Source organism: Rhinopithecus roxellana, chromosome 10 (genome assembly GCF_007565055.1).
Source record: "Rhinopithecus roxellana isolate Shanxi Qingling chromosome 10, ASM756505v1, whole genome shotgun sequence".
In the NCBI taxonomy this organism is placed as follows: Eukaryota; Metazoa; Chordata; class Mammalia; order Primates; family Cercopithecidae; genus Rhinopithecus; species Rhinopithecus roxellana.
In genome coordinates this window covers 8,165,809-8,191,209 of record NC_044558.1, presented here as the reverse complement: position 1 = coordinate 8,191,209, position 25,401 = coordinate 8,165,809, and the positions used below count along the sequence as shown (strand labels likewise).

At 37.4% G+C, this 25,401-nt stretch overlaps 1 protein-coding gene across 9 annotated transcripts in view; it reads right to left on the bottom strand.

Annotated features, from left to right (window-relative positions):
- Window positions 1-25,401, bottom strand: part of WNK1 (WNK lysine deficient protein kinase 1) — a 160,921-nt gene that overhangs the window by 97,675 nt on the left and 37,845 nt on the right. For all 9 annotated transcript variants that reach the window (XM_010363546.2, XM_030938656.1, XM_010363550.2 and 6 more), the window contains exon 2: window positions 583-755. In XM_010363546.2, coding sequence (XP_010361848.2) covers window positions 583-755 — 173 coding nt within the window. The remainder of the gene's footprint in view (window positions 1-582; window positions 756-25,401) is intronic.

Below are 25,401 nucleotides of genomic sequence, written 5' to 3'. Positions count from 1 at the left end.
CATTTTAACCACCAGAGGGCTACCTTGACATTTGATTTCTGATCCCTTAGCCACTCAATTTTTTTTTTTTTTTTTTTTTTTTTGAGGCGGAGTCTCACTCTGTCACCTAGGCTGGAATGCAGTGGGGTGATCTCGGTTCACTGCAACCTCCACCTCCTGGGTTCAAGCGATTCTCCTGCCTCAGCCTCCTGAGTAGCTGGGATTACAGGTGCACGCCACCATGCCCAGCTATTTGCATTTTTAGTAGAGACGGGGTTTCACCATGTTGGCCAGGCTAGTCTCGAACTCCTGACCTCAGGTGATCTGCCTGCCTCGGCCTCCCAAAGTGCTGGGATTACAGGCGTGAGCCACCACGCTCGGCCATAACTTCTCATTTCAATACTTACCAAGAAATAATTATCAAATCACTTTATATACCAGAGGACTTTGTGGGCAAGGAAATATGCTAATACAGTAACAGTTGGAAGGATTGTTCCCTTCTTAGTACGCTGGACAACAAAAGTAAAACTGGGAGACCTGAAATTTAAGAAATCAAACTCTCTCATACTTCTTGGTCAGCTTTTGTAATATTGATGAACTTACGTTTTAAGTGTTCCAGATGTCATAAGTTCAGTCACCAAAACAATGCACTTCTTTCCTTTTACTGTGGATTCCCAGGAATCATAAAATCTAACAATATTGGGATGCTGAAGACCCTTTAACATTTCAGCTTCTTCTTTAAATCTCTGCCTCTCAGACTTTGTTAATTTTCGATCCTAAAATGAAAAACCAAAACAGAATGTGGTTTAAAATGATAAAACACTAAATCAAGACAGTTAATCTTAGATACTAAACATTACTAAATCATGATCGATGGTGTTTAAAACATGCAAATGCTGAAGTTATAAATGATAGATTTGGGTTATATAAATTCATGCTTGAGATCATTTTAGTATCTTTACTGTTAATGTGTAACTCAGATACAGTCTCACTTTTGTAAGGTGCAGTTAACTTTCCACATCCAAAATAAGTCATCAATTGCTAGACACGCAATTTAATGTCAGGAAATGAACATAGGCTTTAGAAGCAGAAAGACCTAAATATAAATTCCAGTTCTACCTTTGCCTTGATTAAAATCAATCTATCTTTAACCAAAACATTGTTTTTATTTTTGTTTGATTGAAAGACAGGCGCTCACTCTGTGACCAAGGCTGGAATGCAGTGGTGCTATCATAGCTCACTGTAGCCTCAGATTCTGGGCTCAAGGGATCCTCCCACCTCAGCCTCCAAAGTAGCTAGGACTACAGGCATGTGCCACCTTGCTTGGCTAATTTTTAAATTTTCTGTAGAGATGAGGTCTTGCTATGATGCACTGGCTGGTCTTGAACTTCTGGCGATCCTACTTTGGCATCCCAAAGCCTGGGATTACAGGTGTGAGCCACTGCACGAAGCCTAATTTTTTTTTTTTTTTTTTAAGCAATAACTTAAATACTCAAGTATTTGTCTTTAAGTCAGGAAAATTCTCAGTTATTATCTCTCTAAACACTGTCTCCTCTCATTCTCTTTTTTCCCCTCCCAATTCTTCTTTTTAAACAATTTTTAAATGTGTGTGTATGTGTATATAACCTTATTTTATCCTTTAATTTCTCTTTCATTTTCCATTTCCTTCTCTATGCTACTTTCTGGGCAATGTTTTCTGATCTACCTTCTTGTTCATTAATTTTTCTCTTTGGTTATTATATCAATTATTAATTGAACTTTAAGGTTCTCACTCTGTCACCAAAAGTACCCAATGAAGAATGTAATAAAAGGAAACCAAGTTACTACTCCTGTTTCTACTCTGCCCAATAGCGTCAAAACCAATGGATACTAGGTACATGCCTCTTACAAAACACTTAATTACAGGCAACATTATATTGACTCTTATCCCTGCAGAATAAGCCCTCAGAGGCTTTATTTTGTCATGAAAAAGCAATGACAAAATACCTTTTTGGTGTTCTATCTTTAGCACCTGACAACCTAGCATAGTGACTTGTTCAACAGCCATTTGTTGAATGAATTCCATAAATGTCTTTTCCCCTGCAATACCCCTTTAAAAGTGTGTGTGTGTGTGTGTGTGTGTGTCCTTAATAAGCAATTAGCATTTCCCCAAGGATAAAAAATTCCTGTGACTTAAAAGAAAAATGATAATTGAAATTGGGCCTCTGAATCTCAGTTAACTCCAATACAACCTGTGCAGAATGATCAACTTGCAAACAGCTCTTGATTTTTAAAAATGGTTTGTAAAAGTTTATTGTAAAAAAGCTGCCAACTACTTATTTATAGCAAGGTGCAGAGGGAAAAAAACAGGGGGGACTTCTTTGCCATCAAAAATCCGTATTTAATTTTCCTTGAGAATACACTGAATGGCAAACTAAAAATTCCATAGAAATATTTAGATTATTCTATCTCTAATTTGCCCAGAAGACATCTATACTATCAATACAGGCTACTTTCTAGATCTAAGTGTTTCTATCCTTTCTGAAACGTATTATTTATGTTAAGGGATCTGGGAACCCCTGCTTACTGTTTGAAGTTAGAAAGACAGGACACCAGATTGTCATCAGCAAAGCAGGAAATGGGGGGACCTAAACACACAATTTAGGGCTTCTTTCAATAATTCGTCTACGTGTTTCCTCTGTAACTAAATTTTGTTTTTTTTTTTTAAATCTAGGAACATTTCACAAAATATCTTATAGAAGTACATTATTTTAGCACCCAAAAGACTTTAAGACAATAATAAAGTAGACCAAAACTAACATAAGACACAGATCAGAAGGAACACCTGGGGTTTTAAAAATAATTTTTGCCAAGTATTTGCTATTTACTGGCTGGCTGCTTTACTTCATTTAATTCTCAGAAAAACGTTGTGAGATGAACTGACTCAGAAAATTTTATTATCTCCCTCAAACTCACAGGAAAAGCAGAACTAAGAGACAAATGAAGGTTTGCTTCAAAACTCATGTTTCACTGACAACAAACCCTAAATACTTTGCAAAACTTCTAAAATAATTTTCTTCTCAGAAGATTCATGTTTGTTATTATATAATAATTACTGAAAAGAAATAGGAACTTTATACTAAATTACAGCTGAAGGTAAAATAAGAGGAATCATGTATTGTTTAAATATTACCAACTGTCAATCAAATTATCATGAATACAATGATAAAATTTTAAAATACCGTATCAAAAAGTAGCATTAAAACGTCAAGTGAGACTTAGAATGGGTTAGCCACTGTTGCTTTTTAGAACCTTCTCTTCATCATTATGGAGCTGGATATTCCTGGGGCCTTAATATACTATATTATCCCAATTGCAGCATTAATTACCTTCAATATAAACTAAAGCTGATGCATAACCCATTCTATTCATTTTGTTCATTTCTTTCCATCTACATTAAGTTGTTTTGACAGGATAAATGAGCAAAACCAAGGATCAGCGTCACATGACCTCTTCATAACATGCACAGTTCCAGACTACTGGGGGTGGGGTGTGGGTCAGGCAACAACTAAAACAATTGTTCATCTCAGTACTTCCCAAATTATAGTGCTCAGTAGATTATCTGCTAATTTCTTCTTGAGAAGCACAATGCTAATGTTTAATACAATGACCTCATAACCATTTGCACATCTTCAGTCCCTTGCTTTTAAGAAGTTACTTCATTTTAAACATCCTCTGACAGACATCTCTCTTTATCCTCATATTTTAGTATTTTTAAAGTAGCAATCCCATCCTTTGCTACTGTTCACTTCATTCGCCCAGAAGCAAACCTTCCAAACCAATTGTGCTAATGAAGCAGTGAGACTGGTTTTCAATCATTAAACTTGAAATTTTTACTTTACAGCTAACAACTGTATCCCCAAAATTATCTGGTCCTCAAGTCTTATTAACATTTATACATTTCTCTAGTATATATGTGCAATATTCAACATTTTACTACTAAATTAAGACGGCATATGTTAAATCCACGTATCAAAATATGGGTGGAGAAAAGTGTCTGGAATTCTTGATTAAAATACTTTAGGTCACTATTGGAATACTCCCTCCTTATCATTTTCTGCACCACACTGACTTAGCAAAGACATGGGCATCTATTTCATCTTTTTTTTTTTTTTTTTTTTTTTTTTTTTTTTTTTTTTTTGAGACAGAGTCTTGCTCTGTTGCACAGGCTGGAGTGCGGTGACGCAATCTCGGCTCACTGCAACCTCTGCCTCCCGGGTTCAAGCAATTCTGCCTCAGCCTCCTGAGTAGCTGGGATTACAGGCGTGTGCTACCGCACCTGGCTAATTTTTGTATTTTTAGAGACAGGGTTTCGCCAAGTTGGTCAGGCTGGTCTCGGACTCCTGACCTTGTGATCCACCCGCCTCCGCCACCCCAAGTACGGGGATTACAAACGTGAGCCACCATGCCCGGCCTCTATTTCATCTTTTAAAGTGATACTAATTGTTGTTGGGTATTAGGATAAAGAAATAAAAACTTGTCTTCAGGCAGAGGGTACAGCAGTTTGAAACACTGCTTTCCAGTGCAGCATGGGTTTCAGTTACAGTTTACAGAGAAAAAAAATTTTTAAACAATTATTCTGTATGTTGAAAGAAATTAAGCATATAAATAATTATTTAAGTCTGGCAACTCTCTCTCATAGACCTATATGGTATAACAGCAATTCAAAGATGACAGAAGTATTAACTGTAGGTAACTAACTCTTCTTAAAAACTTCAGAATTACAGATTGAAGGCCTGGGAAAGGTTGGAAAAACTACTACTAGAAACAAAATAGGTAATTCTCATGCAAAAATTCTTAACTGTTAAAGACAGCAAAAAGACTAACATGGCTTTCAAGGTGTTTTGAAGTATAACATAAAAAGTACACCCGCACTTTATGTGGCCAAATCTACAGATTAAATTCCTACTGCAGATTTCTTTATGACTTTCCAGTTTGGTACTCTTAGACATGAAACTCAGGGTCTGTCCCATGAAGAAGAGAGTCTATGTGAGCCCAACTTTCCTCAATAGGTGAAAAGATAATTATGGGGATAGGGGGCAAGTAAACATGGCATCACATCCCCTGCTTCTCCATGGAGACTTTTACCTATCATTCTGAAATAGTACCAGTTTCAGAAAGACCAAAAAAAAAAAAAAAAAATTTTTTTTTTTTTTTTTTCAAAAGAATAGGAAAAAAAAATCTGCTTACCTGGTTGTTCTAACTCCTCTATTAGCCCCTTCTTCCCAATATGGCTCACCTTTATACACTTTATTTATTTACAAAAAGTTTCTGTTTCAAAGAAGCAAGAAGAAAAGTCTACTTATAAGAGAGATAGGAGACCAGGTGCGGTGGCTCACGCCTGTAATCCCAGCATTTTGGGAGGCCGAGGTGGGCGGATCACCTGAGGTCAGGAGTTCAAGACCAGACTGGCCAAGATGGTGAAACCCCATTTCTATTAAAACCACAAAAATTAGCGGGGCGTGGTGGCAGGCACCTGTAATCCCAGACACTCGGGAGGCTGAGGCCAGAGAATCACTTGAACCTGAGAAGCAGCGATTGCAGTGAATCCAGTGAAGTGAGTCAAGATCTCACCACTGCACTCCAGCATAGGCAACAAGAGCGGAACTCCATCTCAAAAAAAAAAAAAAAAAAAAAAAAAAAGGACAGAGAGAGAGAGGGGAGTTTTCTCAAGCCAGATGTATACGAATGTATAGGTTCTATTCATTAGGTACCCTTCACTTAATCCCCAAATCTAGGCCAAGAGTATCCAGAAGTTGGGGTCTAAGAGGTTCTCTCCACCCTTCTTTGGAGGGCACAAGAGCCACATGGAATTCCAAAATACATGGGACTTGGCATATACAGGAAGCTTTAGGTTAATGCTAAAAGTAGCAGATACATATAATAGCTGAACCACAAAAGGAAAAAAAACACCTTTAGTTCTATTAGAAAATGGCTTAGAACATGTGGAAAAGGGCAATAAATAAAAATATATTAATAAATAAAATAGAAAATGGCAAACTAGGTCTGGGCATGATGGCTCACATCTATAATCGCAGTACTTTGGGAGGATGGGGCAGAAGAACTGCTTGAGGCCAGGAGCTTGAGACCAGCCTACAACAAAACCCCATCACTAAAAGTAAAAAGAAAAAAAAAGGCAAACTATTTTCACTAAGTGACTTACATTATCTATTGCATAGCAAAACTTCGAACAATACCTAGTCATTCACATACATTTGAAAAGTTTTCTATTAAAGTAGATTAGATTGATTTCAATGTGAAAGCAGCTAATTAACAGGGTTAAACTCAGACTACCATAGGTGAGATCTTGCAGGAGATCTTCCTGAAGAAAGCAAGAAGGCTGAGAAAGGGAGAAAAAGGAAAGATGACTGTGAATGAGAACAAAAACAGAAAACTTATTGCTCACTATGGGAAGGAAATCTTACACTTCAGAGACAAATGTTACTCTGCAGTAAATGGGGTAGAAACAGTTCCCAAAGTTTTTTGAATAGGGTAATGAGGGTTTGCCAAAGGGGAAACCAGCAAAACAGAACTGAAAAGCTCAAATGGAGTCATTAGCACTGAAACTTAGTGGGTCATCCTGTAAGAATCTGCCACCACAGGAAAGCAAAAGTGGCTGTGCACATCACAAAGACAAGCATCTCAAAGAATTGTTTCATTTTGTTCAGGAAAGAAATCAAGAAAAAAAATAAGACCAGTATATAAAAACAAAGAGTTAGGTTTTCAGTGTGCCTGATGTGGCTTTCACTTAAAGAACTAAAAGCAAAAGAGGGAGGACTCATTAGTTTCGGGAAAAAAAAAAAAAAAATAGAGACAGGGTCTCACTCTGTTGCCCAGGCTGGTCTAGAATTCTCAGCCTCAATTGATTCTCTGCCTTGGCCTCCCAAAGTGCTGGGATTACAGGTGTTAACAACCACACCCAGCTCCTGTTAACTTTAAATACTGTGTACTACCTCCCCCGCACCCCCAGGGTCTTCTCCTTATCAGCTCAATCTTAACCTTTTTGTCTCTCTTTTCCATACTTACTTGGGGAGTAAGGAGTAACTATTTCAAATTTATGGGAGATCTAGCCCAGAAGCCTAGCGAGAAGATTTGAAGAGTCAGGAAAAACAAAAACTGAAAGCAGAATTTCTACAACCAATGCAACCTGCAACTGAGTTTAATATTGAGAATATATGATACTGAGAATGTACATAAGAATATACAATATCTTTAGCCTGGCAAGGTCTGACTTAAGTGTAATGTTTTACCAATTCTGGAATTCAAATTAGATTTTCAAATATCTACTGGACATTTTATGAACAAAGACTCAATATATGTTCAAGCCTATAAAATCTCTCCACAAATCACTCATTCCCTATTTTCCTTTGTTTTCCCAGGCAATCTCTATAATTCCATGATTCCCCATATCTCATTTCCATAGTCGCAAACTAATAAAAGCCACAACTACCTCATATAAAAATAAACATTGTCTTATGACTCTCTTTACCCTTCAACCCTACTCTTTAGATATATTCCCCCGACACTATTTTTATGACACCAAGCTCCTTGCTCAAAAATAATAAATGCGTAATTAACCAATTTGGCTTAAGTATAAGAATCTTCAGGAGCACTTGTTAAGTAAGGATTCTAGGACCCTGGCCCCAGTCTCCAAGGAAGGGACTTCTTATGACCAGCAAGTTTGGAAAATACTCCATTACATCAAATCCAAATTCCAGAGTCACTTGGATCCAGCTTATTTCTCAATACTTTCCAAAAACAACCCAATACAGATAAGGACTCTTGTTATTTTCACATGCCATGCTTATTTCTTCTTTTGCACTCCTATTTCTAAAGTAACCGCCATGAGTTTTAGTTTCCTTGCTTGTAAAATGAAAACACCATCTTTCCTGAATAGCTAAGAATTATTTTGAGGATTCAACATACTGTAAGTGTGCTCTGAAAACTGAAAATAATTACACAAATTAAGAACATTATTTTTATGGCAGCTACCCCATTCACATTGATTTATTCTCCCATATGTATTCCTGAATATGTTTCACAGGCTGAAACAGGCTGTTGAAGAAGTCATCGGGAGAAGTTAGCATTTTCTTAATTTTGGGCTATCGATATTATCAGAGGTGGCAAAACTAATTTTATTTTTTTTCTTTAAATTTCAGAAAAAAGAATTTTGGGTTCTAACTTAGACAATTAATTAAAAATAAATATATGTATATTATGGCTCATGTAGGTGACCACAAGATTTCATTAGGCAGTTTGCTTTTTGAATCATACTAGCAACCAAATGATAAACTAAATGACAATTTATAAGTCTGACACATTAATCGTTAATTTTGTTAATTAATTTTGACTATAGGTAGTTTGGCAAGTCCTAATGTCAGCAAACTTCCCTAACTATATACTCTGAATTCCTTTACCAGTTAAAGTTTCTGCAGTTATAATTTGTAACTGAAATAGATAGTCTCACATAAGACTAAGTTATTTATAAAGTAAGACAGCCACAATTTGGTTTACACTGTCAAAAACATTAATTTTAATAGGTTTTATTTTGCACTTAAATTGAAAATTCGTTTTGCTGTTATAGCTGTGTAAGATCGTAAGTCACAAGAAGTGTATATGTATTTTTTTCACTTACACATACAATATTTTAACAATTTAAATCACATTAAAGAACTGTCCTTTTTTCCTTTAAAACATATCTAGCAGTAAGATACCACTTCACACCAATCAGGATGGCTATTATCCACCCCCCCCAAAAAATAGGGCCAGTAGGGAACAAAAAAGTGTTGGTAAGGATGTGGACAAACTGAAATCCTCATGCACTGCTGTGATTGTAAAATGGCATAGACAATGTGGAAGAGAACATGATAGTTCCTCAAAAAGTTGAACACAGAACTATCATATAATTCAGCAACTTCACTTCTAAGTATATGCCCCGAGAAGCTGAAAGCAGACACTCCAACAGATACATGAACACCAATGTTAATAGCAGCATTTTTTACAATAGTCAAAGGATAAAAATGACCCAAGTGTCCAGCAACAAATGAACAGAAAACAAAATATACACATATAAAGGAATATTATTTAATATTAAAAAGGAATGAAATTTTGACACACGGTACAACTCAGATGAACCTTGAGAACATTACGCTAGGTAAAATAAGCCAGACACAAAAGGATAAATAATGTCTGAGTCTACTTATATGAGGTACATCTAGAATATGCAAATTCATAGAAACAAAGTAGAAAAAAGGTTACCAGGGACCAGGGAAAGGGGACAACAGGGACTTAGTTTTTAAGAGCTAAGAGTTTTGGTTTGGGGCCAGGCACAGTGGCTCACACCTGTAATCCCAGTACTTTGGGAGGCCAAGGCAGGCAGATCACCTGAGGTGAGGAGTTCAAGACCAGCCTGGCCAACATAGTGAATCCCCCGTCTCTACTAAAAATACAAAAATTAGCTAGGCATGGCGGCGGGATGTAATCCCAGCTACTCAGGAGGGTGAGGTAGGAAAATCACCTGAACCTGGGACACATAGGTTCCAGTGAGCCAAGATCACGCCATTGCACTCCAGTCTGGGCGACAGAGCAAGACTCTGTCTCAAAAAAAAAAGTTTCAGTTTGGGATGCTGAAAAGGTTCTAGATGTGGATGACAGTAATTGCACAACACTGTGAATGTGCTTAATGCCACAAAATTGTATACTTTTAAGTTACCTGTAAATGGTTAAAATGGTAAATTTACGTTATGTATATTTCACTACCAAAAAGGCTGAATATGACTTGACTTTGACGAACCTTTCCCTTGACACTTAAGACAAGAAAATGAAATGCAAAATTCAGGACAGGGGAGGCAGGGAGATGTCACTAGGGGAAGCACACTGAGAACTTCGGAGATGCAGATGCTGCTCTACTTCTTAGACTTGGTAAGGACTTGATGTACATGAGAAATAGAGTCCATTGGTCATCTTAGGTCCTTAAATAAAAGTTAAAAATTTTACATTTTCTTATTTGCAAAGCAAGCAAATAATTCAATACTGACTTCTTGATAACTGTAACTAGAAAATAGAGTTGTCTGCATTAATACTGTTATAATTTAATCCAATTGTCATTTCACTCAATGGATTGGTTTTAGCATATTACTTTTAAAAAGTCACTGTAGATCAGTGGGTAATCACACATAAAAAAATTTACATAAACTTTTCCAAGCATACAGAAATGTGGAATATATAAGTACCTATATATGTCCCTCCGATACTTGTCACTTCTTAATGTTTTGCCATATTTCTTTTTTTATTATTTTTAATTTTTGAGACGGAGTCTCACTCTGTCACCCAGGCTGGAGTGCAGTGGCACAATCTCGGCTCACTGCAACACCTGCTTCCTGGGTTCAAGCGATTCTCCTGCCTCAGCCTCCTGAGTAGCTGGGAGTAGACAGGGTTTCACTGGGTTGGCCAGGCTGGTCTCGAACTCCTGACCTCAGGTGATCCACCCGCCTCGGCCTCCCAAAGTGCTGGGATTACAGGCATAAGCCACTGTGCCCAACTGCCATATTTCTTCTAGATTGTTTTCTATGAAATAATACCACTATTCCTCTCTCCACATCCCCAGAGCCACTATCTGGAATATGGCATTTATCACACTATTGTACATTTTTATAGTTTTACAACATATTACTTATTCATGAATGACATACTATACTGTTTTGCACTTCGATTTTTATATAAATGTTATTTCTGTATTTATATTGCTCAATCCTGCTATTTTGATCTTTTAAAATGAACTAATTTTCTACCCCAACAGAGAAGACCATCCTTAGAGTATAACTAAATAAACACATTTCCTTGTCAAATCAGCAGCATTTACTGTGGATTTTCAAAGTAACCATTATTTATCTAACTATAGTTTACAATACATAAAACTAACCTTTGAATTAGCATTCTATTAGAAGCTGCTTATCAATCTAGGGAAAAAAGAATACACACATTAATTTTTTCAATTTTATTCTTTTTCTTTTTTGTGTGATGTCCCTGAGTCATAAGAATATGCACATATTTTTTGGCTAAATCTTGTTCATCATGTTCAAAATATGAATACTATGGAGAATGGCTCTTATTTATTGAACATATTCATCTAACTTTATGAAACTAGTTCTGACTACATTTATTTATGGCCGCAGGCTGGCTGCAGGGTCTGACAAAAACAAAACCAGTTGCTGCTTCAAAAATATGTATCTCATTTACTGCCCATCTTCACACTGTAGTTTCAGTTTATGTATAATCATAATATTTTCATTTAGAAACAAATATAATTCCCCAGTCTTAACCTTTAAACTCTGTGACAAGAGATCAGTTCCAACCTCCTACATTTCCAAACTTTGCTATTCAAAGAAGAAACTGAAAATTAAGTAAACGATTTTTTTTTAATTGCCTTTTTTTACTTCTAGAGGAAAAAAGATTCAAACGAAATCAGATTAGTTTAGTATCAGGGCTTCAACAATAAGTCAAAGTCATTTCCCTATCAATCATAATAGAACTTCTATATTGAGCAAGGATAGATCCTCCAAACTTACTGTTTATGACTCCACTGTCTGACACACAAGTGGGTGTCAAACTCCCATATTTACAACTGTGGTATGTATAAAAGGCAGTACTATTGCCAGCTTCTAGCAAGCTTTTATCTAGAGGAAATGTTTCAAGCTTCTGTCATTTGTCTACTACTTTCATAATGTTTTGCCAAAACTAATAAACAACTATAATATTTACTTGATATTTTTAACATCATAAAACAGGTCCTTACTACCTAATTTAGCATCCTCATAACTAGTTAGTATTGCTGTTATTAAAAGAAATTTTGGGGTTTTAAAACGTTCATTCACATACAACCTAAAATATCTACTATTTCTAGAAGTATACGTATCATATTTTGGATAATAATGCACAATTATACTACATGTACACTATCAGTTTCCCATTTCCACAGTCCTCTTCCCCATCACCCTAATTTTACTAATATGCTTATATGTAGAAAAACTGTGAGGGGAAGTTGATGACTGCTCAGTTTTCTGGTTAGCAGTGGCTCCAGGTCTGACTTTTGAACAAACAATGAGGACAAGGATTTTTCCTCCTGGTAGTCATCATTTCAAAAAACAAAGTAAATACACGTTGTACAAATTGAAATTTATATAGTATTTCTCTGATTCAATCTGCCTCATCATTTGTACCCCTTACTCCCAGAGTTCTGTCTTTGTATCTGTCAATTTTCATTTGTAGTAATGATTGCAGCTTTCATTCATTTCTGATTTTATGATTATTTTAGTGGGAAAAATAGGAATGGTTTGCTGGACACAATGGCTGACGCCTATAATCCTAGTACTTTGGGAGGCCAAGGCAGGAGGACCACTTGAGGCCAGGAGTTCGAGACCAGCCTGGGCAACAGAGCAAGACCTTGTCTCTTAAAAAAAAAAAAAAAAGGTCAGGCATGGTGGCACATGGCTGTAGTCCCAGCTAGTGGGGAGGCTGAGGTGGGAGGATCCCTTAAGCCCAGGAGGTTGAGGCTGCAATGAGTGTGATCACGCCACTGCGCACGCACACACGGACGGACGGACGGACGGACGGAAGGAAGGAAGGAAGGAAGGAAGGAAGGAAGGAAGGAAGGAAGGAAGGAAGGAAGGAAAGAAAGGTTATATTGGGAGCTGCTAGTGAGATACTATCCTGAACCAAATTTATACATACACGTCTGCCTTCTCAATTTTCATCGCTGCTAAGCAAACAACCAAAGAGCAATACACGTGACACCAAGAAACAGGCTTGTGCCTCCACATTGAAAGGTGATTCAACATCCATTAACATCACTCAAGAAGTCTGCAGGGGCTTACAATTCCGAATGACAGTATAAACAGCTTACTTTACTGTTACCTACTTTCCCTTGAGATTCCATTAACATAACTCAAGAAAGTTACAGAAATAAAATATTAAATGCAAACAATAAAGAGGATGAGAGAGGAGCCATCAGCAGATACAAATGGTGAAATTCTGGCCCAAGAAGTAACCGCCTAAACTATCATTGGGGGGTACCTGAGAAAGGAACCAATACCTTTCCTCCAAAAAACAATGAGAGATCCAGCAAAGCAGAAATGAGACATGAGATTTTTAAAAATGAAGAATCTGTAGGACACACTAATCAATGCCTCTTACCTTCTGTGCACATAGCAAAATGATCACCCAATGCTTACCCTTGGGTAGGCAGGAAATTAAGGTTCTACTCTGAAGATATCAAAACAACTAGTAGGGCCATTAGAGTGCAAATTAACATCCCAGAACAAAACCAGTTACCATTTATCATTTTGGAGGTTCCCTGACCATTCACCCGATAATGAAGTCTGACCATTAACAAGTAATGAGACTTAACTATGAGCTCTAAATACAGACAAACTCTAAACACAGAGTTTGCCTCACGGAAAGCCTCATTCCTAAATATCAGCAGGCCCACAGATCATCACACGGGAGAACTCACAAAGATAAAACATTCTTCCCATCAAAAAGGGGAAACTCCCTCAGAGAAACAAAAAATTCAGGAAATAGAATATACTTTTTTAAATGGTAAATGTTAAGCTATATATTTTACCAAAATAAAAAATAATTATAGCAGGCAATTAAAATAAAAATTGACTCCCATACAGCAAAACACCTGAATGCTAGAGGAAAGCTATATGATCTTTTTATTTTCTGTATAAAAGTATTACAAAGTCACTGCCAAATAAAAAGGCGATCAAAGAAAAAGCAGCCAAAAAATGAAGGAAAAGCAAAAGTAGGATGTGTCCAGTACTTAATAAATGTTTTTTTCTGGATTTTGTGATTTTTTGATATGACTTCTTTTAACTTTATAATTTGCTGTCATTTCTTCTTTCAGTCCAAATAAATATTCAGTTTTAAATTTTTTTTTTTTTTTTTTTTTTTTGAGACGGGGTCTTACTGTTGCCCAGACTGGAGCGCAGAACTCCAATCCTAGACCATTGCAGCCTTAACCTCTCAGGCTCAAGTGATGCTACCATCTCAGCCTCCCCCGTAGCTGGGACTATGGGTGTGCACCACCATGCCTAATGAATTTTCTTTAAAAATTTTTGTAGGCCGAGTGCAGTGTAATCCCAGCACTTTGGGAGGCCGAGGCAGGTGGATCACTTGAGGTCAGGAGTTTGAGAACAGCCTGGCCAACATGGTGAAACCCCATCTCTACTAAAAATACAAAAATTAGCCAGGTGTGGTGGCATGCACCTGTAATCCCAGCTACCTGAGAGGCTAACGCAGGAGAATCATTTGAACCCGGGAGGCGGAGGTTGCAGCAAGCTGAGATTGTGCCACTGCACTCCAGCCTGGACGACAGCGAGATTCTATCTCAAAAAATAAATAAATAAAAACTTTTTGTAATGGCAGGGTCTCACTATGTTACCCAGGTTGGCCCTGAATTCTTGGTTTCAAGTGATCCTCCTGTTTCAGCCTCCTAAAACTCTGAGATTACAAGGTGTAAGCTACCCTGCCCAATCTACTTTCATAATTTTATAAGAAATCTTTTACTTTAGAGAAGGCATAAAAATACTGCAATATAAAGCAAGAAGAGAAAATGTTTAGGGGCGAGAAAATCAGAAGAAACTTAGAATGAAAGACATGCAGGCCATGTGCGGTGACTCATGCCTGTAATCACAGCACTTTGGGAGGCCAAGGCGGCCAGATTGCTTGAGCTCAGGAGTTCACGACCAGTCTGGGAAACAGGGTAAAACCCTATCTCTACCAAAAAAAAAAAAAAATTAGACAGACATGGTGGTGCATGCCTGAGGTCTCAGTTACTCAGGAGGCTGAGGTGGGAGGATAGCTTGAGCCCAGGAGGTTGAGGCTGCAGTAAGCTGAAACTGCGCCACTGCAATCCAGCCTGGGCAACAGAGCGAGACTCTGTCTCAAAAGAGACATGCTCACCAAAACAAAAATTCAATGAAAGTTTGCAAAAATAATGTCGACCTAAAATGTCAGGCAAGTAGTTGGGGATGGGGGGAAGGTTGTTACAGGAATTCCAACATACAAATAATATATGCCTCCCCAAAAAAAGAGAATAGAGAAAAATGAATGAGTGAAAATTATCCAAGAATTAGAACACTTCCCAAAACAGAAAAACATATTTACAAGGGTCTATTAACAACCCAGTACAATAGATGGTAGAGAAAAAGTAAAAACAAAACTAAAGAGGGGAGGCTCATTCCTTTAAGAGAAGTTTCCAAAACCAAAAAATATCTAGGGGATGGGGAGAAATACCAGGAGCGTCAGGGAGGAAAATGAAATAAACAGAATCCTAAACAAAACCAGATTTTTTAAAAAAGGAAAAGCATTTTCATATGTGGAGGCACAGTTTATTATACATGCATATTTTCTTACTAGCAAGACACTTAAATATGTATTCATAGATTTTTAAATAATTTATTAAAAATAGGAACACAATTAAAGGGAAAAAAAGACAGTTGTGCAGCATACTCAGAAAGCAGTAAGTTCAGATTAGCAGGATAGAAAAGTCTGAAGAATTCCCTAGGAAGGCAGAAGACTCGATATACTGGATGGGAAAATGAAAACTTTGAAAATGCAATAAGAAAATGCAATAAGAAAAAAACCAAGGCAATTTGAGATGACAGGAAAAACAGAAAGCAGAACAAGGAAGTACAAAAAGGAACTCTATCCATAACTAGTTACCTTAGAGAATGTCAGTCAGACACACTTGATTTTCCCTTTTAGACAATTTTAAAACACAGAAGGCAGATATTAATATTACTCATCTTCACAATGTAAAATACATAGAACAGAGGTTAGATAGTGATTTTTTTTTTTTTTTGGAGACAGATTCTCACTCTGTCGCCCAGGCTGGAGTACAGTGGTGTGATCTCGGCTCACTGCAACCTCCACCTCCTGGGTTCAAGCGATTATCCTGTCTCAGCCTCCTGAGTAGCTGAGATTACAGGCGCCCGCCACCATGTCCAGCTAATTTTTTTGTATTTTTAGTAGAGATGGGGTTTCACGGTGTTGGCAGGCTGGTCTCGAACTCTTGACCTCAAGTGATCTACCAGCCTCGGCCTCCCAAAGTGCTGGGATTACAGGCATGAGCCACCGCCGCCTGGCCAGATAGTGATTTTAAGAGAGTGAGAGTATTATGGTCATCTTACAAAGCAGAGAGTGGAAACTGCATTTGATGCAGTAATAAAAAGTATGGCATAGGCAGAATACCTAAAGTTGAAATTGACACCAACTGAATGCTGATAATTTGCATACTAGCATTAGGTCTGCTGCTGTATTATTATGATCATTTAAAAATTTAACATTCCCCCAAATCTACCTTTTTATAAAAGTTAAATTGACTGGTATAAAGAAATTTTACATTACAATACTGATTCAAAACCACTAATCTGGTGTTTCTCTTATATAGAAGGTAATTGTAAAAATGTTACTAAACTCTAGTTAAATTCTGCCAATCTTTATTGAACACAATATCCATCCAACAATAAAAGGTACAGCCTTAAAGAACACAGTAATCACAGTAAGAATGACACATCATTATAAGAAGAACGTATAAGTACAACAAGGAGACAAAAAAATTAATTTCTGAGAGGATTCTTTAAAGAAACATTTATTTATTTTAATGAATAAATAGGAATGCAAAAAGAAGAATGTGCGTGTGGTAATGAAAATCAGCATGTGTATAGTAACTTAAAGTCTGGGAATTGTTTATATAATTTTAGAAGAGATGGTAGGAGAGAAGATTGGATAAACACTAAAATCTTGAGAACTTCACATAACAATAAGGAGATTAATATTTATACTGTGGAGAATAGAGTACCACTGAAAATTTTAAAAGATGTGATCAGATTTGCATCTTCGTAATATTGATCATGCTTGCATTGGTGTGGAACAGACAGAAGTGTAATTAGGCTTAGGAAGATTATTTTTGGTTGATATATTGGTACAGATGAGGGAGAATCAAGATGACAAGGTGGCTGATTAGAAATGGAAAATGAAGATATAAAGGAGGAAGAGAAGTCTAGGATGATTCTCAGAACTTTCTGGTTTTGTTTTTTACGGGCAGGAAAAACGGTTAGGTAGTGAGACTTCTTGAAATAGATCTGTCTATAGCCACAAAGAAATTTAAGTTATCCCAAATTGATCATTCAACTTCAATTTGAGATTTCAGATGGGTGCAGTGGCTCACACCTAATCCCAGCACTTTGGGAGGCCAAGGCAGGTGGATCACCTGAGGTTTCAAATTTCATTAAGAATTCTGATTATATTCTTTCTGAATTTCTCATATATTCATTTCCCTTTCCCTTTCCAATTATCAAGCTCCTTATTGCATAATACAGGAAAGTATGTATTTCCTACTCCTCTGCCTTATGATTTCTCTGGTTCCTATACTTCAGAAAAATAAATGACAAGTAGCACAATGGATAGAATAAAGGAATTAAGAATATACTGTTACACGGTCTTTATACTAATCTTGAAGGGTAGAATATTATTTGAAGGTAGATTAATTTAAAATGTATATTATAAGCACAAGAGCAACCACTAAAAAATATTAAAAATAAGATACATGATCAGGAGTGGTGGCTCACGCCTGTAATCCCAACACTTTGGGAGGCCAGGAAGGGCAGATCACTTGAGTTCAGGAATTCAAGACCAGCCTGGACAACATGGTGAAACCCTGTCTCTACAAACACATACAAACATTAGCTGGGCATGGTGGCAGGCTACTCGAGAGGCTGCGGTGGGAAGGTCACTTGAACCCGGGAGGCAAAGATTACAGTCAGCTGAGATTTGCACCAGTGCACTCCAGCCTGGGTGACAGAGTGTGACTCTGTCTCAAAAAGAAGAAGAAAAGAAGATACTTATGAAGCCAATGAATAAAAAGAGAAATGTTAAATTAACCCTAAGGCATAAAATTTTTTTTCTTTAAAGGAACAAAGAGAAAACGGTAAGCAACGGTATCAGTAAAGCTATTACATTTACATGGCCTATTATAATAGGCAAACTTCAAGAAACTGTATAGCAAAAGAGTAGATGATCTAGATAAAATGGAAAGCAATTCCTAGAAAGACATGAACTATACAAACTGTATTGGTCAGTTTCCATGCTGCTGATAGACATATCCAAGACTGGGTTTAACTGGACTCACAGTTCCATGTGGCTGGGGAGGCCTCAGAATCATGGCAGAAGGCAAAGAGGAGCAAATCATGTCTTACATCAATGTCAGCAGACAGAAAGTAAGAACCAACCAAGCAAAACAGTTTCCCCTTATCAAACCATCAGATCTCATGAGACTTATTCACTATCATGAGAACACTATGGAGGAAACAGCCCCGATGATTCAATTATCTCCAGCTGGAACCGCCATTGACACGTGGAGATTATTACAATTCAAAGTGAGACTTGGGTAGGGATACAGAGCCAAACCATATCAGAAACTGACTCAAGAAAACAAACAAACAAAAAAACCAGAAAATCTGAATAGACCTATAACAAGAAAGGAGACTGAATTAGTAATTTAACAAACTTTCCACAATGAAAAGCCCAGGCTCAGATCACTTCACTGATGAGTTCTATAAAACACTTAAATAATTGACATCAATTCTTCACAAATTCTTCCAAAAAATGTAAGAGGAATTCTATGAGGCCAGTATTAACCTAACACCAACACCAGATAGAGACATCACAAGAAAACTAAAGAACAGTATCTTGGCCAGGCATGGTAGCTCATGACTGTAATCCTAGCTCTTCAGGAGGCCAAGGCAGGAGGATTGCTTCAGGTTAGAACAAGACCAGCTTGGGCAACACACCAGGACCTTGTCTCCACAAAAATTTAAAAAAAAATTAGCCAGGCACAATGATGCACACCCACAGTCTTAGCTACCTGGGAGACAGAGTTGGGAAGACTACCTGAGCTCAGGAGTTTGAGGTTACAGTGAGCCATGATTGCACCTCTGCACTCCAGCCAAGATGACAGAGCAAGACTGTCTCTAATAAATAAATACATAAGTATTTTAAAAGAGCAATATTCCTTATAAATACAAACACAAAAATCCTCACCAAAATACAAGCAAACCAAATCCAGCAATAACTAAAAAGGATTATTTCCCATGGTCACACGGGATTTATCCCAGGAATGCAAGGTTTAACATCCAAAAATTAGCAGAGTACATCCCATAGAGCACAAAGTCCATACGATTATCTCCGTAGACACAGAAAAAGCACCAAAGTCCAACATCCTTTCATTTTTTAAAAAACATTCAACCAACTAGGAAAAAGGAACATCTTCAGTTGGATAAAGGACATCTAGGAAAACTCCACAGCTAACATTACACTTAACCTTACTAGTGCAGATGAGGATGTAGAGAAATTGGAACCCTCATTCGCTGCTGAAGAGAATGTAAAATGGTACAGCCACCTTGAAAAACAGGTTGGCAGTTCCTTAAAAGGTTCAACAGAATTACCTTATGATCCAGCAATTTCACTCTTTAGTATCTGCTCAAGAGAAATTAAAATATATATTAATTATATATAATATATAATATATATATAAGGTTATAAATAAGGTTATAAAACCTTATAAATGAACGTGTATAGCAGTATTATTCATTATAACCCAAAACTGGAAACACCACAAATGTCAATCAACTGATGAATAAACACAGTGGTATCTCCATACAATCAAATATTACTCAACCATAAAAATCAAGCACTGATCCATGCTATAACATGGACGAACATTAAAAACATTACACTGGCCGGGCGCGGTGGCTCAAGCCTGTAATCCCAGCACTTTGGGAGGCCGAGGCGGGCGGATCACGAGGTCAGGAGATCGAGACCCTCCTGGCTAACACGGTGAAACCCCGTCTCTACTAAAAATAGAAAAAACTAGCCGGGCGTGGTGGCGGGCACCTGTAGTCCCAGCTACTCGGAGGCTGAGGCGGGAGAATGGCGGGAACCCGGGAGGCGGAGCTTGCAGTGAGCTGAGATCCGGCCACTGCACTCCAGCCTGGGCGGCACAGCGAGACTCCGTCTCAAAAAAAAAAAAAAAAAAAAAAAAAAAAAAAAAAAAAACATTACACTAAGTGAAAAAAGCCAGTCACAAGAGACCATGTATTACATGGTTCCACTTATATAAAATGTCCAGAATAGGCAAATCTAGAGACAAAGTAGGTTAGTGGTTATCCACACAACTGGAAGAGTTGAGGGGAAATGGGGTTTTCTTTGTTTTTTTTGGAGGAGGTGATCAAAATGTTCTAAAATTTAGTACTGTGATGGCTGCACAATTCTGAATATACTTTTAAAACCACTGAATTGTATATTTTAACCAAGTGAATTGTATAGTATGTGAATTATTTCAATAAAGCTGTTTATAAAAATCCAAATGGCAAGTTAACAATAAAATAATGTAAACCATCATTATATAGATTTAAGAACTGCCGGCCGGGCGCAGTGGCTCAAGCCTGTAATCCCAGCACTTTGGGAGGCCGAGACGGGCGGATCACGAGGTCAGGAGATAGAGACCATCCTGGCTAACCCTGTCTCTACTAAAAAATACAAAAAACTAGCCGGGCGCGGTGTTGGGCACCTGTAGTCCCAGTTACTCGGAAGGCTGAGGCAGGAGAATGGCGTGAACCCAGGAGGTGGAGCTTGCAGTGAGCCAAGATCACACCACTGTACTCCAGCCTGGGCGACAGAGTAAGACTGTCTCAAAAAAAAAAAAAAAAAGAAAGAAAGAAAGAAAACTGCCATATTTAGTCAAACCTATAGTGCTTCTAATCCAGTGTTCTGTCTCAGGGCCAGAAAAGAATATATATACAGTAAGAAGAAATGGCCCACTTCATTTAGGAAGAATAGGAAAGATAGTTCTAACATCATACTGTCACCCAATATGAATCTCTATTATCCTGATCCTTTTGAAAACTGTTAGCAACCTCTCTTTTCATTTGGGATAATTATTTCCAATGTTTACTACCAGTTGAAAAAAGAAATACTATCATTTTTTACCTAAATTTACTATTTAGCTCTTGTAGGCGGTCTCCTTGTTTTAATGTACATTAATTAGAAGAACCAACAGGTTTTCTCCTTTTTAACTTTACAGGCTTTTCTAGTCACCCAACTTCAGTAAACTCTATAAAGTTCTTCCATTAAACAGCTAAGAATATGGTATCTCAATGATTCTAAAAACTACAGAGAAAACGTCTGACTCATTCATTCATCGTAAAAAGCCTGTTACTTGGTAGCAGTCATTTTTACTGGGCCACATGAAGATGTTATTCTCTAAAATTAAATGGCTGGCTGATTGTGCTCTATTGCTGTAAGTTTCTTTCTTAGGTACAGGAGGATCACATAGAAGTATGTTAGCCTTGTTTATTAATAATAGCAGCTACCGTGACTTGGTTACCCAGACTTAATTACCACGCTAAGGTGTCCATATGTAGTCTCATCTAAACCTTGTAATAACCTTAAAAGATAGATGTCATTACCCTCATTTTACACATGAAGAAAACAGAGGCTTAAAGGTATTTAAATCCAAGTTGTGTCTCTTGTCCTGAGTTCACTAGACCTGATAAGAATTCTATGAATTAAAGCAAAAATAAAGGTCACAGAATATGTTTACGTATAGATATATAAAAATACATATATATTTTATGTGAGTACATATTTGTGTAAGAGCATGAAGAATTGGAAATACATACAAATATATAGTTGCCTCTAGGCTAAGGAATAAAGGAGGCTAGGGTCAAGAAGGAACTTTCACGTTCTGCTGTAAATTTTTTATATGGCTTTAATCTTAACACAATGTAAATGTATTCCTCAATGTAAGCTTTTTCATTACAAGAATAACAGTATCGGCTGGGCGTGGTGGCTCACACCTGTAATCCCAGCACTTTGGGAGGCCAAGGTGGGCGGATCACGAGGTCAGGAGTTCCAGACCAGGCTGGCCAACACGGTGAAACTCTGTATCTACTGAAAGTACAAAAAAATTAGCCGGGCGTGGTGGCGGGTGCCTGTAGTCCCAGCTACTTAGGAGGCTGAAGCAGGGAGAATCGCTTGAAGCCAGGAGGCAGAGGTTACAGTAAGCCCAGATCACACCTCTGCACTTCAGCCTGGGCAACAGAGTGAGACTCCCTCTCAAAACAAAAACAAACAAACAAAAAAGTAACAGTACCACAAAAATTGAAACATTTATTAATCAGAACTAATATATATACTACTGTAGTTCTGTGCCAAGCTCTCTCTCACCTTTAGACCTCTGCACTTCCTAAGCTTACAATATACATTATTTCCCTCTCCCATTTCTTGAGAATACATTGAGGAATACATTTACATGGCTTCTTCCGTCAAAAAACTTTGCCTTGACAAGCTCTCTCACTTTTGCAGGGCTAGGGTAGGGGAGTAGCAATGTTTAGGTATAACCAAGATAATTAAAAGGTTCCTGTATTTAGGTCTATGTGGGAAAGAAAGGCAGGAAGGCCGACCAACAGTTTGGTGTACTGGAAACTCCTGCAATTCCCCTCATCTGTTTTGCCCCCTCTGATAAGACCTGGGTAGAATAAAACTGCTATTTCCTATTGGAGCCTGGGAAGTGGAGGCAGTGACATTATGATGTGTTCTAAACCTGGGTTAATACATGACTCTTGGACCACCATATGTATAAAAATAAAAAGACTAAAAAGAAACATCCTCCCCCAGTTTAAGATTAGAGATCAAAAAATATCATCAAGAAAGGGCATCATTTATATTAATGTCATGTATTTTAAGCACAATGTACTGTGCTAAGTAAGCTGTAAACAACAATTTTATCTGCCCTCTTAAATATCTTTCACAAAGTTAAACCATTAATAAATACCTGATGAACTAAAACGGATTTCCACCTTAGGGTGGCAGGCTCGGTATAAAATGTCATAGGAAATGTAGTTTTTTTAAAAAAGAAGCTCTCTCAAAGAACCTCTTGGGTCAAGTATAAGCTGAAACCTATAAGAGACTAGTATTAAAGAAAAGCAAAGATCTATGTTTTAGATAAATTAAGAACCATACTGTACAAATAACAATTTTCACATACATGGTATAATTTATAACATCCCTTTATGATCATTATTCATAATAGCACTCTGTTACCACTGAAATGTTGTGCATATACATGAAAATTTCCAGATAGGCCTCTTTACTCATTTAGTAATTATCTCTTTTTCTTAGTTATGAGAAAGTCCTTTACTATGTGTTCATAATTGTGTGTGTGTGTGTGTGTGTGTGAGAGAGAGAGAGAGAGAGAGAGAGAGAGAGAGAGAGTGAGAGAAACAGTAAAATTCTGTTACTGACATTTCTAGATTTCTATTCTAAGCATGTTACTTAATTATTATACCTTGTGGTACTATGACATCCACAATATTAACTACGATCTGCCAACCCTTAAAAAAAGGTTTTATACCCCCTTTTTCAAATATCAAGCTGTCTTGGGTTTAGAAGATTTTCTCTTCTAGAGAATTATCTCTAGTATCTAAACATAGTACATTTCCCTTATTTTTTCACTATCGCTATAATTCATTTCTGTAGAAGACCTGATTAAACCTAGCTTTCCTAGTCAAATGATCAAGTAAATCCTCTTTGGACTTCTATATCTTCATTTCTAAAATTAAGAGGGAGAGATCAGGCAGAAAGAACCAAAAGATGTACTAAAGTTCCCTTCCAAAAGAAAAGAAAGAAAGAAAGAAAAGGAAAGGAAGGAAGGAAAAAAAAAAGACAGAGTAAACACTAAACAAAATAACAGGCTATAAACTCAGTAACACTAAGATATGAGACATCAAAAGATTATCTTTTTAAAACTGTGATTAGGCCGGGCGCGGTGGCTCAAGCCTGTAATCCCAGCACTTTGGGAGGCCGAGACAGGCGGATCACGAGGTCAGGAGATCGAGACTATCCTGGCTAACACGGTGAAACCCCGTCTCTACTAAAAAAAAAAAAATAATAAAAATAAATAAATAAATAAAACTGTGATTAGCACTTTTTTATAAGCCCTTAATCTCAGACCATGTTGCACTCAACTGAACTGGTTATTATATGTTCTTTTTCAAAAAGTCCACAATGCAGCTTTTACACACACATACACAGGTCAAGACAGATTCCTTGGGAAATGTTAAGTATGTTTACTATCCTTAAAAATAAAAACAAGCAACAGTACCCATAGACAACCAAGGGCTCAGGAGGATAAGGAAAAGTCTTTCTCCCTAATAATCTCCACTTGTCCACTAAACTTAGTTTACAAATCACTTTCTCCAGACTGGGCACAGTGACTCATGCCTGTAATCCCACCATTTTGGGAGGCCGAGATGACAGGATGGCTTGAGGCCAGGAGTTTGCGAGAAGCTTGGTCAGCATAGCAAGACCCCATCTCTAAGTAAAAAAAAAAAAAAAAAAAAAAAAAATTAATAAAAAATAAAAATATGAAAAGATAAAAAGAAACCACTTTCTCCAAAAAGTCATTTCCTTCTATTCTACTATAGCCCCAACCCTCAAAACTGTGTTAAGTATCTTACTTCCCTGTCTCGCAAGATTGAGTTAAGTAGCAGACAATGTTGGCAGTCTACTACTGGGTCATTCCCAAACCCCCTCCTCCTTGCTAGCCATAATTCTTTATTTGGTTTAAGTATCTATCTTGTACTAGAGGAAAAGCAAGCCCCATCTTCAGTCAAGAAAGTCATAACTGGCCTAACCCAGTCATGGAAGTTCCATGTTCAGTATTTGATCTAGACAAAGCCATGTGACCCACAACTCTGACCAGTAAGATGTGAGGCGTTGTAAATTGTAAACGAAACTGCTGCTCCTGCTGCAGAATGCTGTCCAGGATGTATGTGATGGCAGAAAACAGGGCCACAAGGGGCATTCGCCTGATATACATGCTGAGAATGCCAGAGAGACATTTGATGACATAACTGAATCAATCTGACACTGCCTTACTGTCTATGAAAAATTATAAAAACATCCTGAAAACTCTGTGCTTTCAGAAGATGCTTTATCAAGGCAGAAATATCACAGAAAATACTTCTATTACAGGATTTTTCTCACTCCATTTTAACAAAGATTACTTGCAACTCAAAGGCAGAGAATAGCCTCTGGATCCTTGCAGCATCTAAAATCAGAGTATACATCCTCAATACATGTTCCCTGAATAACTACGCTAGTGTATGTGTGTACAGTGGGAAGAGGAGTTGAGGCTAAAAAATGCTGGTTGACTGAAAAAGACTTAGCTAAGTTAAGCCAGGAGTTCAAGAGCAGCCTGGGCAACGCAGTGAGACCCTATCTCTAGAAACGCTATTGTTGTTTTTTTGTGCTTTTGAT